Genomic DNA, 18,145 nt, shown 5'->3' on the forward strand with positions numbered 1-18,145 from the left:
CGGGGGGTAAACTTGGTACGGTTAGAGCCATGAGTATGGACGAACACCACACAACCAAAGACACGAAAGGGTACATCAGAAAGAAGTCTGGTATTTGGGTAGAACTCTTTGAAGAAATCTAAGGGGGTTTGGAATTTTAGAACCCGGGATGGATGGAATGCGATTTATTAGATGGGTTGCTGTCAAGATAGCATCACCCCACAAATAAGAAGGAAGAGAAGTTGACAACATAAGAGATCGAGCAACTTCGACTAGGTGACGGTTTTTCCGTTCGGCCACCCCATTTTGTTGAGGGGTGTATGCACAGGAACTCTGATGGACAACTCCTTTTGACATTAGGAATTCTCGTAAGGCGTTATTAAGGTATTCTCGACCATTATCACTCTGGAGAATAACGATTTTGGCGTTGAACTGGGTTTCTATAGAATTGTAGAATAGTTGGAAGACCGAAGTAACTTCCGATTTGTCTGTCAGAAGGAAGACCCAGGTTAGTCTAGTATGATCGTCAATAAAGGTTACAAACCAACGCTTCCCAATTATGGTACTAACAGGTGACGGACCCCAAACATCGTTATGGAACAGGGTGAAAGATGTATGAGGCTGTTTGGCTTGAACACACACATTGCATTTCAACTTAGAAATATTAATATTGTGGAAAAGATGAGGAAACAAATAATTCATATACTGGAAATTAAGATGGCCTAGGCGATAATGCCATAACATGTAATCAATTTCAGAAACAAAAAAATGAGAAGAAAACAAACTAGTCCTATCACATCCTAAATGAGGCTTCTTCAGTGAGGAAATAGAGTCCCTTGTCATGCCAGGTGGTGTCAATCGTCATCCCTGAGTTCAGATCCTGAAAAACAATAACATCAGGTGAGAAGATAACACGACACTTCAAATCCCTTGTAATTTTACTAATAGATAACAGATTGTAAGAAACTTTTGGCACATGCAACACATATTGGAGGATTAAGCCTGCAAAGGGCGACACCCGTCCTTTTCCAACAACGGGGGCAAAGGACCCATCTGCAATTCTGATCCTTTCATTTCCAGCACCGGGTTGATAAGACAAAAATTGATCAGAGGAACCAGTTAAGTGGTCTGTGGCTCCTGAATCTAATATCCATGGTTTATTACCAGTTATACTCACAAGGCCAAACGAGTGAAAAGTACCTGATTGAGCGATTGCACTTACTCCAACTGTAGTAGTAGTGCTCTGAGTGGTTTCCTGATTCTGAGGCTGAGTATCTCCGGTAACAGATTCACCTATAAGAGCCCGGCTTGGCTGTCGTTTCTTACCATTTGGCGGTCGGCCGTGAAGCTTCCAGCACTAATCTTTCGTGTGTCAGGGTTTCTTGCAATGTTTACACACTGGGGGCGGCTTACTGTTCTGTTCATCTTGGACAGGGCCAGATGTTTTGAAAGTAGCGGAATCTGTTAGTGTTACAGGTGTACTGTTCATGGCCCTCGACCTATCTTCCTCTAGGCGAACTTCATAACAGACTTCCATTAGGGATGGTATAGGTCTGGTCCCCAATATACGACTTCGCACTTTATCAAATTTAGAGTTGAGTCCGACAAGAAAGTCATACACGCAGTCAGTTTCCTTAGACTGATAATGTAAAACTCCTCCACAATGACAATTCCAAATCATTTCACGGCACAAATCCATTTTTTGCCACAAGAGAGACAACTTGTTAAAGTAAGCAGTAACGTCCATTGTCCCCTGTTTACATTCATGGACCTGCTTAAGTAGGGTATATAAACGAGAGGCATTCTGTCTCCTGGAGTAGAGTTTTTGGGCTGCCTCCCAAATATCACGGGTTGTGACTGCATACAATAATAGTTTTCCAATCTGAAGTTCCATACTTCCAATCAAAATCGATCTCAACAAAGAATCCTCTCCTTTCCAAATTCGCTCTTGGGGATCACCTATCCTTGGTTTTTGGTATTTCACCTGTCAGGTATCCAAATTTGTGACGGCCCTCAAGGACCATTTTAATGGATTTGGACCAAGAAAAGTAATTATCACCATTCAACTTTTCTCCTATAATAAAGCTAGAAGAATTGCCTATAGCTCCAGAACATAAATTTGAGGAGTAAGTAGGGAACGAAGTTACCGAATTTTCAAGATATGGGTTTAGATCTAGTTGGATATTGGATGTCGATCCCAGGGCTTCCCTAATTGCAGCTATCTACTACTAGAACATCTTGTTCTGTCATTTAATCTGCAGTTGCAACTGGGTAACTTATCTTGGATTATACTCCCTTGGTCCTAGTGGTATGATGAAGAATCTCTCCCTCCAAACTCACCCATGATTGGCGAAAACTGCCCCATTCTATTGCTCATATTCGGCTGAGAGACACCTACACATCTTCCATCGGTTTTTTGGTGCGGCAGCGGCTGAGGAGGGAAGGCAGGCTGCGACGACAACAGACGAGACAAACTGGGCAGCATCGATCTCGACTAGGCAGCACCGTTCAACTCTGTCTGATAGCGACCGGATCTGATCGCGGATGGGCAACTCCGTTCGTCTCCGTCTGAACGCGACAGAATCGGATCGCGGCTGGGGCTGGTGGCTGGTCGCTCCTTCTTCGAATGAACTGGGTGGCAAGTCGCAGGGCTGCGGCGGCTGGTCGAAATGGGTTGGGTGATCGTCACGAAAGTGGGGAAGAAGAGACCGAAAATATTTGTAAATGGCTTTTTGGATAATACTGATTATATTTGGGTTATTGGTTTGGGGATTCTCCTATTGGATTTTCCTCAATGGTGGCCAGGATTTCGTCTCCATGCTCTGATACCATGATGAAAAACAGAGTAGAGAAAGAAAAATAGCACACCAAGGTTTTACGTGAAAAACCCTAATCAGGGAGAAAAACCACGGGATAAAAGGATTCTTATTAGAAGACTGATACTAAGAAATACAATGCGACCACCAGCTTAAATAGAAAAAAGGGAAACCCTAAGGTACAATGAAAAAGACAAAAATGCCCCTAGAGTACAAAACCCTAATTTCAACACAATGAAATGTTTGTTTCTATTTCAAAAAAGAAAAAGAAAGTTTTCCTGTAGTTTTCCCTTAAAAGTCGTTCCGTTCCCGAACTAAATTTCATATTATTCTAAGTCTCTATTTAACAACTACAAGACTCCCTAAGGAGTCTTGTTTTCATAGAATCATAACCCCTTAATGAACCCTACAAACCCTAAACTAACCCAAACCCCATGAAATTCGTACAACCTACATCGAACAAAAAAGATGTGGTGTAAGACCTATAAAGAATAGAAATAGATACGAGATACAAATATGATAGGATAAGGCGATACGTCAATTTCTAAAAAATTAGGATACAAATATATTGATGATACGTTTTTTATATTAAAAATAAATACATAAAATCTAGGATCTATATAAATTTAACATAAAGATTCTAAATGTCACTAAAAACATAAAATGTGAAGTTAAGAACAATGGTATAAAAAGACTTCTTCGTCGAATTGTCGAAGATATTTAAGTGGGTTATTTTTCGCATGACTTCATAGGGACTAAGGCATGAAGATGAAGACTAGATGATTCTAGAGTTTTGTTCTTTTTTTGTCTTTTTTTTTTCCTTTTAGTTTTGGGCTAGAGCGGTGATACTTTAAATATGTTGCTTAGTTTTGTGGGAAAGATGAGATGAACTGCATTAAAGTCTTAAAGTATCCATTTCACATATCTGAGAGGGGACACATGTATCTGATATTAAAAAAATAAAATAAAATAAGATAAGATATGTCAAAACGCATATCATATATGTATCTGGGAGTCTCAGTATCTGATATCATCCAATACTAATTATCCGCCTCACATGAAATATTTGTTTTCATAAACTACAACAAAATCCTAAATAACAATCAATATTTTTTTCATTTAGAAGCTTAAGTACGATATTACCTCCGCTATGTTCAGCAAGTAGTGATTTCTTCCAACAAATTGCACAACTGCTCTACACTGAGGACAAAGTACGCTTGTATGCTTCTCTTGGGATCTTTTTAACCACTCCGAGAAACATCCATTGCTGTAAACCAACACAACTCAATGAAAAGAACCATATTAAAAGACGAACTAGCCAATCAGAAACAAATTAATAGGCCCACCAAAAGTTGTGAAAGCAAGGAGCGGCCGTGACAACATCATGCCATATGTTTAAACAAATACTGCATTTTGCGTGCTCAACATCCACAGAAATCTGGACAAATTCAATAACGGCTAAAAATGAGTATGTCTAATATCACATTTAGATAACCAAAACATGACAATTAACCGATAGATCACCTTTAAGCCCTTGCATATTCTTGAGCCTGACAACATTTTAAATTTATAGCTCAAATGCCCTGGAAATTAAGATTGAAAAGTTCCATAAGACAAGTTTTTACTCGAGATCAATCAAACCACAAAAAAAATATCCGTGCAGTTAGATTTCGTGTCTCTATAAGAATATTTGAATAAGAAAAAACTTCTGAAAAATGTTCAAAGACAAACCAAAGATGAGCATAAGATATTCTCCAATCGGCTTAAACTAAACAAGAATTGATAAGTTTAATAAAAAAGGAAAAAGAAAAAAGAAGGAATTGGTAACTGTTGGAAGACAGAGACCAAGAAAAATAATTTATTTACTTAGCTTGTCTATATAATCTGGAAGTTAAATAACGACCTAAAATTGATACCAATCAGCTTGCGGTCTTTGCCTTTCAACCGGAGAGAACTGTTAGGTATCTAACAATTCCCTGAGATAAAACTCACAGAAACCGCACCAAACAGAGCAACAATGACGTAGTTTGAGGCTTTGTTTTTATTTTCGGCCGAATTCTGTTTTTCCCTTGTTCGTTTTGTTCCTCTTACAATATCAAGATCAAGAACAAGCAAAATTGTCGAAAAAGCAGCTTGTAACCCCTAGGAGCATTTTAGTAATTATGTGTACCCTAGGGCTTCCCACTAGTCTATTTATTGAGCCTATTCTCTTGTACTTTGTGTATCAGAATTAATAATAAAAATCAGTGTCTATCGTGGTTTTTCTCCCTGTACTAGGGTTTCCACGTAACTGTGTTATTATTCTCTTCCCTATTCTTTTATTTTTGACATGGTATCATAGCAAGGGGACGAAACCCAAGCCATTATGGAAGAGAACCATCCACAGTCGCCTTCAATTGGTGGATCTTCGAGTTTTGATATGAAAACTGCTATTCGAGCCGCAGTAAAGGAGTGTTTTCAAGTTGCCTTACTGGAATTAATTTCTGCCGTCTAGTTGCTGTCAACAGAAAGCCGCCATCAATGGGAGCCGCACATGGACAGATCTGAAGAATACACAAACAGAGTCGATCTGCCTCGTCTCGCGCCGCCGTCGACTGATCCCTCAGGTACGACTTCGATCAGATACAGCCGCAGCAACCCCTCAGACCCATCGCGAGGCGGACCAGATCTGGCTCCGATCAGGGACGTCTGCATCCGCAGCAACCCTTCGGCAGACAGAGTTTCTTCCGATCGCGCCTTCGACCTGTAGCTTCCGATCAACGAACAGGGTGGGCTTCCGATCGCGCCTAGGGCTTCAGACCTTCGACAGCTTCCGATCGCGCCTAGGGCTTCGGCTTCGACCTGCAAAAACTCAACTGCACCGGCGTACCCTAGGGTTTTCGCGTCAGATCCGGTGAACCCACTCGTCCGGCAAAGAGAACAGGACCTCTCCGATTCTACCCTAGGCGCATTCAACCAACAACAGGCCGACAACCGCCTCCAGCCGTCGATCTCCTTCCAGCCGTTAGTGGCTGCCCCGTTTCCAACCGGATGTGGCTCGACCCAATACCCAGATGAAAGCCCGATAAATTCTTTCCCTATTTTACCTACTACAAATATCCTACCTGTGTTTCCCTCAGTTGACAGTACGACCAGCCTAAGTACGGTTGGAATCAGTACCATCGCCCAGTCAGGCAATATACAGTCTTTTGGTCTTATTAGTGTGAACAGTAAAAAACCTTGGATTGTTGACTTAGGGGCGATGGATCATCTTACTAATACCTCTGATCAGTTTCTCTCATATTATCCAAGTGCTGGTAACGAACGGATTAGGATTGCAGATGGGTCGTTCGCACCTGTTGCAGGAAAAGGGGATTTATCTCCGTTTGAGGGTTTGGTTTTGCAGGACATTTTGCATGTTTCTAAAATTTCATATAATTTGTTATCCATCAGTAAGATTACAAGAGATTTGAATTGTCAGGTAGTTTTTTCACCCGACTCTGTTTTATTTCAGGATCTAAGCTCGGGGACGACGATTGGCACTGCTCGGCACGATGGGGGACTCTACTTCCTAACTGATGATGTTTCCTCTAAGAATGATTATAGGACTAGTCTTGTCTCATTAAATTTTTCTACCTCTGAGAATGATTTTCTGTTATGGCATTACCGCTTAGGGCATCCGAACTTTCAGTACATGAAACACTTATTTCCGCATTTATTTCGCAATATTAATGTGTCTTCTTTAAAGTGTGAAGTGTGTATTCGTGCCAAATAGAGTCGTGTCTCCTTTCACTCCCAGCCCTATAAACCATCCAAACCCTTCACCTTAGTCCACAGTGATGTTTGGGGTCCCTCACCAACCACAACCTCCATAGGGAAACACTGGTTTGTCACTTTTATAGACGACCACACTCGGCTTACTTGGGTCTTTCTTCTCACTGATAAGTCCGAGGTGTTATCTGTATTCCAGCAATTTTATGCCACTATGGAAACCCAGTTTAATGCCAGGATTGGTATTTTGAGAACTGACAATGGGCGGGAATTCTTTAACGCTTCCTTCCAGGAGTTTCTTACTTCCAAAGGGATTATCCACCAGAGTTCGTGTGCCTACACTCCCCAACAAAATGGGGTAGCAGAGAGGAAAAATCGTCATTTGGTGAAAGTTGCTAGGTCCTTAATGCTATCCACATCACTCCCGTCTTACCTATAGGGTGATGCCATCCTTACTGCTGCTCACTTAATCAACCGAATGCCTTCCCGGGTCCTCAATTTTCAAAACCCCTTAAACTGTTTAAAAGAGTCATACCCCACGACTCGTTTAGTCTCCGATGTACCACTTCAAGTTTTTGGCTGTGTTGTCTTTGTTCACTCCCATGGTCCAAACAGCACAAAATTTACCCCCTATGCTCAAAAGTGCGTCTTTGTTGGGTATCCACTCCATCAGCGCGGGTATAAATGTTACCACCCATCCTCTCGCAAATATTTTGTTTCCATGGATATCACCTTCCTTGAGGATCAGCCCTTCTTCCCTGTTAGCCATCTTTAGGGGGAGACCTCTAGTGAAGAGACTAACTGGTCCACATATACAATTCCCTTGGAGTCTGCCCCTATTCCCGAACATGTTGGTCCTATCCTTCCTACCAATCAAGTCCCATGGATAACATACTATAGGAAAAATCTCACGAAGGAAACAGCGTCACCTGTTGCATCTCCGGCTCCGGTCCATGAGTCAAACCCGACATCAGGTACATGTATTCCTGAAATTAATGAGATTGATACTTGTACTAACGAGTGCAGAGAGGAAAAAGGAGGGAAAGTTGCTGATAGCACCACTATAGCAGATGGGAAGACGACAGTGAATGACGATTCAGACACAGCTCTAGAAAATGTGAGTGATACTAAAGATAATGGTGAAAAAGGTGTGATTTCTGAAGATGAGAAACAGGAAGAGGAGACTAGTGATCACAATGGAAATTTTGACAGTTTGAAGGAATATGATGCTTCTCTTGATCTTCCAATAGCCCTGAGGAAAGGTATTTGGTCATGTACAAGGTACCCCATGCATAGTTACATGACATACAGTAACCTGTCATCAAAATTTAGGGCCTTTACCACTAGTTTAGATGCAGGGGTGATACCGAGTAACATACAGGAAGCAATGGGAACTGAAGTTTGGAAAGCTGTTGTTATAGAGGAGATGAAAGCTCTGGAGAAAAATGGAACGTGGGACTAAGTGATCCTACCTAAAGAGCACAAGACGGTTGGGTGCAAATGGGTTTTCACTATAAAGTACAAGTCAGATGGGACTGTTGATCGGTACAAAGCCAGGTTAGTTGCCAAAGGGTTTACTCAAACCTTTGGGGTAGATTACTCCAAGACATTCTCTACCGTAGCTAAACTCAATACTATCCGAGTATTGCTATCAGTTGCAGTTAACAAAGATTGGCCCTTGCATCAACTGGATGTAAAGAATGTCTTTCTCAATGGAGAACTTGAGGAGGAAGTCTACATGAATCCTCCTCCCGGATTTGAAGATCAGTTCAAACAGCGAGTCTGCCGGCGGAGAAAGTCGCTATATGGGTTGAAACAGTCTCTGAGAGCCTAGTTCGACAGATTTGCCACCTTTGTCAAAGGACAAGGGTATACCCAAGGGCACTCAGATCATACACTTTTTACAAAGAAGTCAACTTCAGGGAAGGTAGCAGTTCTCATTGTGTACGTTGACGATATTGTGCTCTCCGGTGATGATGATGTTGAAATTGTGAAACTCAAAGCAAAGATGGCCAAAGAGTGAAAAATTAAATACCTTGGGAAGTTAAGATACTTTCTCGGAATGGAAGTAGCCCGGTCTAGGGACGGAATCTCAGTGTCCCAACGGAAATACACGATTGATCTTCTAACGGAAACGGGAATGACTGGGTGCAAACCTGCTGACACCCCAGTTGAATATAATTCAAAGCTCAACAATACTAGTAACAGTGTTCCGGTCAATAAAGAAAGGTATCAGCGGTTAGTTGGGAAATTGATATACTTATCTCATACGAGACCTGATATTTCATATGCAGTGAGTGTCGTCAGTCAGTTTATGTAGACTCCTTGTGAAGAACACATGATAGCAGTTGAACGCATCCTTCGATATCTGAAAGGTACACCAGGTAAGGGGTTAATGTTCAAGAAGTCTGATAAACGCTGCATTGAAGCCTACACTGATTCTGATTGGGCAGGGTCTGTTGTTGATAGAAAATCAACATCAGGGTATTGCACATTTGTTTGGGGTAATCTTGTGACCTGGAGGAGCAAGAAACAGGGAGTTGTGGCCAGAAGTAGTGCAGAAGCTGAGTATCGGGCTATGAGTTTAGGGATATGTGAAGAGATTTGGTTAATGAAAGTGTTGTCAGATCTTCATCAAGACAATGAGCTCCCAATGAAACTGTTTTGTGACAATAAGGCAGCAATAAGTATTGCAAATAATCCTGTTCAGCATGACAGAACAAAACACGTTGAGATCGATCGGCACTTCATCAAGGAAAGACTTGACAACGGAAGTATATGCATTCCTTATGTTCCCTCAAATCAGCAAATTGCAGATGTGCTCACAAAAAGATTACTGAGACAAAACTTTGATTACTGTGTCAACAAGTTGGGTCTTATTGATATTCGAAAAAGCAACTTGTAACCCTAAGGGCATTTTAGTAATTATGTGTACCCTAGGGCTTCCCACTAATCTATTTATTTGGTCTATTCTCTTGTACTTTGTGTATCAGAATTAATAATAAAAATCAGTGTCTATCGTGGTTTTTCTTCCTGTACTAGGGTTTCCACGTAACTGTGTTGTTATTCTCTTCCCTACTCTTTTATTTTTGACAAAAATCACAAAAGAAAAGATAAACCAGCTATTCAAGAGAGTTGGGACTCTCCAATGGTAACTACTCGGCCAAACACTCAAAATCTTCACCCCCAAGCAACTGTCCTCCAGAACCCTACTAAAACCCCAGCCAAAAATAGAACTAAATTGCAACATCAACAGAAATGACAATATCTATATAGCCTTTTGAATGGCTTGGCCGCTTGTCTCTCCCAAAAGTCCACATTCGGCAGTACCAAAATCATTTCGCTCTAAAGATGCCCACTCCCCTTACTACTATCCTACTAATATTCTCAAGTACTCTCACATAAACTTAACTTTCGAATTAGATAGTATCACTCTATAAATCAAATGAGAGTTAGTCTAATTAAAATTCAATCGACACAAATTTAACTACTATTGAAGGCCAACCTGAGTTATGCACGTTAAATACTAAGATGCTAAATAATCTACTTTCATGTCACAAATTAGAGAGGACTTCATCCTATGATACATCAACAATTTGAAACCTAATAATTCTAATTCATCCACCAAGTTAAACTCTCTCTTTCACACATATTAAAGAGATTGAAAAAGTACTAACCATCCCGGACCGGACCCGAAATAATTTCGCTTCCACACTTGATGAAAGTAGTGTCATCCTTTTGAACAAGAGTCTCATCGACAATGATGGCATTTGAACTATAACACCCAGAACACGAGATAGAACATATTATAAGAAAAAAAGAGAGACAAAGAAAAGGGAGACTATAAAGACAAGAACTAGTTTTTCAAACATTGCAACACAATCTCTAATTTCATAGGTAATAGCAACAATTTCACAATGGCAATAACTAATGATAACCGAGATTTCTTTATTCTAATCTGTTCTTTTGTAAACAAGAAACAATTGATTGATTGAAAAGAAAGAAGTCTTGGAACAGACTTTGAAGGAGTGAGAAGAGCAAGTAACCAATCTAATGGAGAAGAAAACCCCCAAAATTACAAGAACAGAAATAAAGCATTGATGAATAATGCGCCCAACAGAGAAACAAAGAAATTTTAATGAATTTCTCTCCTATGTCGTAAAATTTAAAATTCTCAGTTGAAACTGCTAACATGGTCATTTGGATTGTCACTAACACGTAAACATCACTAGTTGAAAAAATAGAACCCTTGGAAAAGGGATAAATGTCTTCATGAGTGGAAGATCTGTAAAGAGATAGTGAATACCATCATCACAGACATCTATGCATTTTAACATTTTATGGTTAATTGTGTTGCTTTACAGGCTTTCCATGAACTTCTAATTGTGGATTTCAGCAATAAACATGCAGTCCAGTAATTGTTAGCCAACTGCTTTGTGACAGTAACAAGACATTTACCATTTAGTGACCTAGAGCTACTCCTCTTTTCTTTTAATGAAAACCATGGTACCTACTACTCCTCATCCTAATGCAATTTGGAGACTTTATGCACCTCAACACCAACTCCAAGAGATAACAACTATGACAACAACATAAAAAAAAGAAGAAGAAGAAGAAGAGAGAGAGAGAGAGGGAGGGAGGGAGGGAGGGAAAACAAAATTCTCTCATCAACATTCCACCTACACGCTATAAGTCAAGATCTTGGGCAAGATTTCCACCTTAGCTCCTATGATCTTACCACCAGCTAGCTAATCCGCAACATCAGCATAAAATCATGAACCTTCAGCCTTCACCAAACTTTGATACCAAAGCTCCAGTAGAGTCTATAAGGGTAAAAGTGGAGATTTTTTCTAAGGTTTACAATTTTATATGAGATCTTAAATGCCTGAAATGTATTGGAGCTTTGATTGATGGGGTAAGGATATCATTTGACTTAAATACTAATTACTTTGTATGACAGCATATTACCTTCTATTCTGCAGAGTGGCAGAATTTAGATCTGAATTTCTTGTGATTTTGCACCATTCACGTTTTTCAACAGATGTGGATTTTGTCTCCGAGTAGATAATGGTCTCATCAGAGTTTATCTCAATATCTGCATATATTTTATCAGGTGGAACTGGAAAAAATAAAAACAAGATAGGTAATTAGTTTCCAAAAATGATGCCAATTTACGTTTGAGTATGTTACTTACCACCTAACAAGAACACTCACGAATAAACAAAGAACACTAGAAGATAGAAATATATATTGCAAGATCAATGAAGAAACTACAAGATAATATAGCCTTTCAAGAGGGCTACTCTCTCCCAAATTCCCACACCGGAAATTCGACTAAACTCTCCACACCTTCCTCCCAATCCCACATCCTCTGTTTATAACTAAAAGCCCTAACAAACTTATTAGCTATTTACTAAATATGCTCTTATACAATAAGTACGGAACAGAGAAGCACCCTAGGAAATAATATGCTCGACCAAAGGGAGAGGGCAGACTGACTCAAAGAAACCAAAGAGAAGTATGAAAAGATAGAAAGAGACTCTGGACAAAGAAGGAAAGGAGTCTCAAGCAGATCCAAAAATGGAAATCAGTATACTGATTTACTATTGTTTGCTTGCTTACCATCATCCATATGGTCTGATGGCTATATGTAAAAAATATCCATTCATTACGAAGGTTCTCTACCTTAGTAATGATGGTGGTGGGGGTTGTAGGGTCCTTGCCAAACTCAGCCATACAAGAAACATTCAATCTGAATTTCATTGATAATATGAAATTACAAAAGGACATAAATGTCGTGTGGGATTACATGATTATATTCCATTGTGAAATAAGAGATGTAAGGTTGCAATCACAAAAAGAGGGGGTGAACTTACACCAAGTGAGTGATGTGTACAATAAGTGATCAAAGAAGTGAGTGAAATCAATCTCTCTATCTTCAAAAAATGCGATGATTCCGTCAATTCCAAATGAGCCAAAGGAGGGCTTTTATGATGTCCATAAGATCGCTTTCTTGTCTTTGAACGGATGACCAATAAGGAGCATATTTAATAAGATGAGAGGGTCATTTGGAAAAATCACATGATGGTTGAAGCATGATAGAATTTTCTCCCAAAACAAGTGAGCAAATTCACAAAAATCCAAAAGATGCATAATGACTCTCCACAATGATGACAAAGGACACACCAATTAGGGGCCGATGTAATCCAAGGGGCCTTTTTAATAAGAACATCCGTTGAGTTAATACTACCAAGACTGACCTCCCAAAGGAAGAACCGAATCTTCTTGCAAATGGGACCTCTCCAAATATTTCTGTAGAGGGAAGTGTTCCATTTATTGCCACCAGAGGTGAGGTAATGCGTGATCGATTTTGAAGAAAATTGGCCTGGCTTTTCTAAATTCCATTTCCAAATGTCTTCCATTGTGGGGCTGGTAGGGGCCAAAAGAATAGAGGACTTAAAGTCCATTTGTCAATCTCGGCCTCGTTTCAATGTCATCTCCACCAAGGTCTCGTAATCATACTAATAATCCTAATATACCTCTAACTAGGGCTCTCACAGAGTACCTTCTCCTCTTGTTTGCATTGTATGCAAAGAAAGATTTAGCAATCATTCTGCTTGCAAAAATCTTATATGTATTTTTTCATCTTGTCAATGAAAATTCTCCATCTCATTTTGAAAAGAAAAGAAATTTGAAAAAATTGTATAAACATACCTAAGTAAATATAAAAAAATGTGGATTCGTATAAACATTTCTTTATCCTTTTTTTTCTTTTTTGAGTACAATAATTGCGGGGTGGGACATTAAACCTTCAACCTGTAGAAACGAAAGTCATGCTAATACCACTGAGTTAAGCTCACTTTGGCCATTTATTTATCCTTTTACTAATATTCATTTATCATTTTACTAATATTCATTTATCCTTTTACTAATATTCAGTTTCTTACAATAAATAAACAAATAATGGATTAAGATTTATCACTTATCGAAAAGTTTAATTTTTAATTGAACTCCTTTTTTCATTTTCCCCCTTTTTAAGAAAGTAAATCACTCAACGTGTAAGCCTAAACTCAACGAAACCTTTCAACTTTATATCTGGTTAAAAACCATAAACAATAAATTTCTGAACTTTTTAGTTATTAGCTTATGCTCAATCAAATGCTAAATAATTATGATAACAAACCCAGTGGTATGTATTAAATATTTACAAATTTTCCTATAACTTTAAAAATGCCTTCTCGTAGAAGTTATAAATAACCAATGTCTACAGTCTACACAACTCCTCAAACAACTAAAGAATAAAGCTAAAGTAAGAAAATGCACCATCCAGCGACACACAAGACAAGTGTGATGTAGCATGATAATGTATCCCTGTAATGACAGTTTGAGTTTGTTGGTTTTAATTTGTTAACTGTTAGTTTTCAGTTGTTAATTGGTTTATTTGATGAACTAATGTCCTCTAAAAATAATGAATAACAGTAACACTTTGGTTGAGTATTCTTCCAGATGATTCACTTAGATGCTAGATTACAACATTTTGGTATTATTTTTTTTCTTTTTTCTTTTGGTATTAGAGGAAGAAAAATAGTTATCCAAGCGACATGGTAGGTGAAATGACCGTTTCCTATTCCTAATACCTGCCCAACATAGGAATTTGAAAGGAAGACTTCTTGAAAGGAAATCATCCCAACCTAGGAAATTGAAAGGAATGCTTCTTGAAAGGAAATCATCCCAAAGGTGTAATCTTGATATTAAAATATCTGTAAATGACAAGAACTAGTTGAGAGGCTTTTCTATAGGGTCAAGTTTACAGCTTTCCCTCTTTCTATTTTGCAATTTCTTCTACTCATTACTTTTATTTTCTGAAGTCTACACTTTGTAGCCTTTGAATTCTTGTACTCTTATAGATTTTCAATCATTTGTGAAATTTTTTGTTTCTTTTTTTTTTCCTCATATATGTATTTAAATAACAAAGATGTTTGAGAATGATCTTCAATCCATCAAGTTCCATCATGCAAATCCATGATCGAGTTTCAACTGCCTTATTCATAGAAATTGAGAGAATCTCTACAGTAATCATTTCCACAAGGGTATGGGAATGTTTCAAAGGATATAAAGTTTTTATCTGGTCACTTTTGCATTGTAAAGTAAATAGATTTTGAGAAATTTGGATCGGAAGGAATATAGAGTTTGAGCTATAAATTCAGAGAGGTTACATAAACTTTGAGCGATTCATTCCTTTTCGGTAGCTAGGTGGTGTTCTTTGCATGGATGATCTTATAAAAAATTTCCCTTGCTTTCTGTGATCTTTTAAGCTAAGTGGGGAGTACACGGTTCCTTATCGTCCCTCTCCTCTTCCTCTTGTATAACTTCATCATAATAGTAATTCTTTAATTCTTATACTGTCCACCCTTGGGAGGGTACTGATATAGTAGGATTAGGATAAGTTAGTAGGATTAGGATAAGTTAGGGTATTATGGTCAAATCCTTAATTGATTAGGATTGGGATTAGTTTCCATGATTGATTAGAATTAGGATTGGTTTCCTTGGTTTATTAGTATTAGGATTATTTTCTTTGACTAATTAGGATTAGGATTAGTTTCTTTGACTAATTAGAATTAGGATTAGTTTGCTTTCCAATTCTCTATAAATAGAGAGATTGTTTTCTTGTATTGGCAACTTTTGATTGATAATAAAGACTTCGATTTTATTATTGGAGATTTCTCTTCTATCTCCTAGGCTACATCAATTTGGTATCAGAGCAGCCATCTGGGCCAACGTTGACTGCCGCCGGTGGAAGATCGGTAAACTTTTGGTAACGCCGACCGCAAGAGGGAGCTTCATGAGTTGTGCTTGTTGTTGAGCAATACACATCTATATAGGGGGAACCCTTTAAATTTTAGAAAAGAAAGAAGACACCGAGATTTTTTTTTTAAGAGTTTGCAAGAATGGACTATTACCGATCAAGGAAGACGACAAAGAAAAAATAAAGCAGTTGGTATAGGCAAGAAAATCAAATTTCCTCCAAAAAGCAATGTTGGAATTCTGATTCAAGTGATTCAGAAGAAGAATTCCAACATAATAATTTCACCCGTGCTCATTTTCTCAAAGAACCTATCACTATCCACATTTGAAATTTGACTATAGTGATTCTAGCGATTCCGATGAAGATTCTAATACAATTTGGAACGAAATAACAAGATGACGTTATCAACAAAGAGCCCGACGATCCAATCAAACCGGTTTCTCAAGAAATCGACGTAAGAATGGGGAGTTAGATGATTTAGAAAATGATTCTTAGTGTGAAAGAAATTATTATCACCAGCATCAAAGAACACCCATGAATCATTCCAACACAAATTTGGAGATCAAAACATTTTCAAGAAAACAGAAATATTCAAATAACAACATCTATGAAGAGGACTTTCGAAAGAGAATGAATGAAATTCGGGTTCTTATTGAAAAATTCAAGAAATGCATAATTATAATCTTCAAGATTTTCAAGAAACCATCAAGAATCACATTTAATCACTCAAGAAGATCAAGAACTCATCTAAATGGATTGTGAAATTGTGCAAAAATGAACAAAGTAGAAGAAAAGAAAAAATCAATTGAAGATGAGTTGAATGAGAAAGGTAGAAAGACCGAAGAGGAGCTTGCGTTGGAAGAAGAAAAAACGATGGGACTAACACAGAGGTTGCTAGATGAGGAACTATTAATCGATGAAATCAACGAAGAAGGTGTTGAAAAAGATGAAGCCACTGCAAAGAATGTGTCCATTTGGTCAGATCAATTAACTGAGCCACACAACCAACATAATTACCTCCACCGCAAAAGAATAGAGCAGAAATTATCCTTGACCACCAAGAAAGATAACGAGAGAATCGACAACACCTATGGTATGCAAAAAATGTCCAAGATTTATCAAGAACCGATCAAGCACAACCAAGATCAAGGTTATATTAGAGGAAATACTGGGAGGATGTGAATTCTTTAAGTGTGGAAGAAAAAGATACTCATGAGCAACCTAATTCGAAAAAAATTGAAAATCTTTTTCCTCCCTTCCTTGAGGAGTCTACATATATTTTAACAAAGGATTTTTTAACAACTTAATTCTTGGGTTCATTGATGATAGTATTGATGCAAATAATTTTCCCTTTCCAAAATCAAATATTCGATATATTGGAGTGGCTTGTGAAAATTGGTTGTTATTGGTGCCCGATGTTTAGAGATGTGTCCATTCGAGTGGCTTACTTTTTTATTTTTATCTTCATTTTCGTTTTAAAACTCAAGGACAAGTCCTTTTTTTTTAGATGGATAGAATGATGTAGTAGGATTAGGATAAGTTAGGGTATTATGGTCAAATCCTTAATTGATTAGGATTGGGATTAGTTTCCATGATTGATTAGAATTAGGATTAGTTTCCTTGGTTTATTAGGATTAGAATTAGTTTCTTTGACTAATTAAGATTAGGATTAATTTCTTTGATTAATTAGAATTAGGATTAGTTTGCTTTCCAATTCTCCATAAATAGAGATATTGTCTTCTTGTATTGGCAACTTTCGATGGGTAATAAGGACTTTGATTTTATTATTGGAGATTTTTCTTCTTTTATCTCTTAGGCTACATTAGGTACCCAAAGAAGATGGATTTTTGGCAGTCAATTATTGATAAAATACAAGAAAAGCTGGACAAATGGAGAAGATACAACCTTTCTCGTGAAGGAAGTGCAATCCTTTATAAGTCAGTACTTTCAAATCTTCCTACTTACTATAGTCTTCCTTTTTTATGCCAGGAAAGGTGCTATCTAAGTTGGAGAAAATGATGAAGAACTTCTTCTGGGAAGGTCATAAAGGAGGAAAGATTAATCACTTAGCTAAATGGGAGCTGGTTTCTAAAGCCCAAGAGGATGGAGGACTTGGTTTGGGAGGCTTAAAAGAAAGGAATATGGCCCTTCTAGCCAAATGGGGCTGGCGCATTATGAATGAGGACTCCTCTCTTTGGTGTAAAGTTGTCAAGAGTATCCATGGTAGGAGTATGTTTAGTTGGCACACTTCAGGCAAGATAAGTTGTAGTCTTCGAAGCCCGTGGATCAATATCTCAAGGTCATGGCCGAAAGTGGAGGCTTTGGCAAAGTTCAAACTTGGTAATGGCAGTGGAATAGCTTTTTGGTAGGATTCTTGGGTTGACAACATCCCTCTAAAAACCAGATTCCCAAGCTTATTTCAAATAGCACATAACCCCAATGGTTCAGTCTTGGACCATTGGAATAATACAACTTCCTCAGGGTCCATCTCCTTTAAAAGACTCTTGAAAGATGAGAAGATTTTAGAATTTCAAGACTTGTTAAGCATCGTAGCCACAAAAAAAGTGAAGGACTGCATTGATAAACGATCATGGTCCTTGGAAGCAAATGGCACTTTCACCGTCAAATCACTAGTCACCCATCTTTCCATAACTTCTCCAATTGATCGACCTTTAAGAAAGGCGTTATGGAAATCTAAAAGCCCCCGGCGAGTCAACATTGTCATATGGATAATGTTATTTGGATCTCTTAACTGTTCAAATGTTTTGCAAAAGAAGCTGTCCTCCCATTATTT

General features: G+C 38.3%; 1 protein-coding gene across 1 annotated transcript in view; it reads right to left on the minus strand.

The window, feature by feature from the left end:
• LOC120077855 (RING/U-box superfamily protein) overlaps positions 1-18,145 on the minus strand; it is a 59,908-nt gene that overhangs the window by 40,303 nt on the left and 1,460 nt on the right. Inside the window, exons 2-6 of the mRNA XM_039031935.2 lie at positions 11,514-11,664; positions 10,223-10,320; positions 4,320-4,378; positions 4,142-4,233; positions 3,939-4,062 (exon numbers count right to left, since the gene is read on the minus strand). Of these exons, the coding sequence (XP_038887863.1) occupies positions 3,939-4,062; positions 4,142-4,233; positions 4,320-4,378; positions 10,223-10,320; positions 11,514-11,664 (524 nt within the window). The remainder of the gene's footprint in view (positions 1-3,938; positions 4,063-4,141; positions 4,234-4,319; positions 4,379-10,222; positions 10,321-11,513; positions 11,665-18,145) is intronic.

Source organism: Benincasa hispida, chromosome 5, assembly GCF_027475165.1.
Source record: "Benincasa hispida cultivar pf3 chromosome 5, pf3_genome.v1.1, whole genome shotgun sequence".
Classification (NCBI taxonomy): Eukaryota; Viridiplantae; Streptophyta; class Magnoliopsida; order Cucurbitales; family Cucurbitaceae; genus Benincasa; species Benincasa hispida.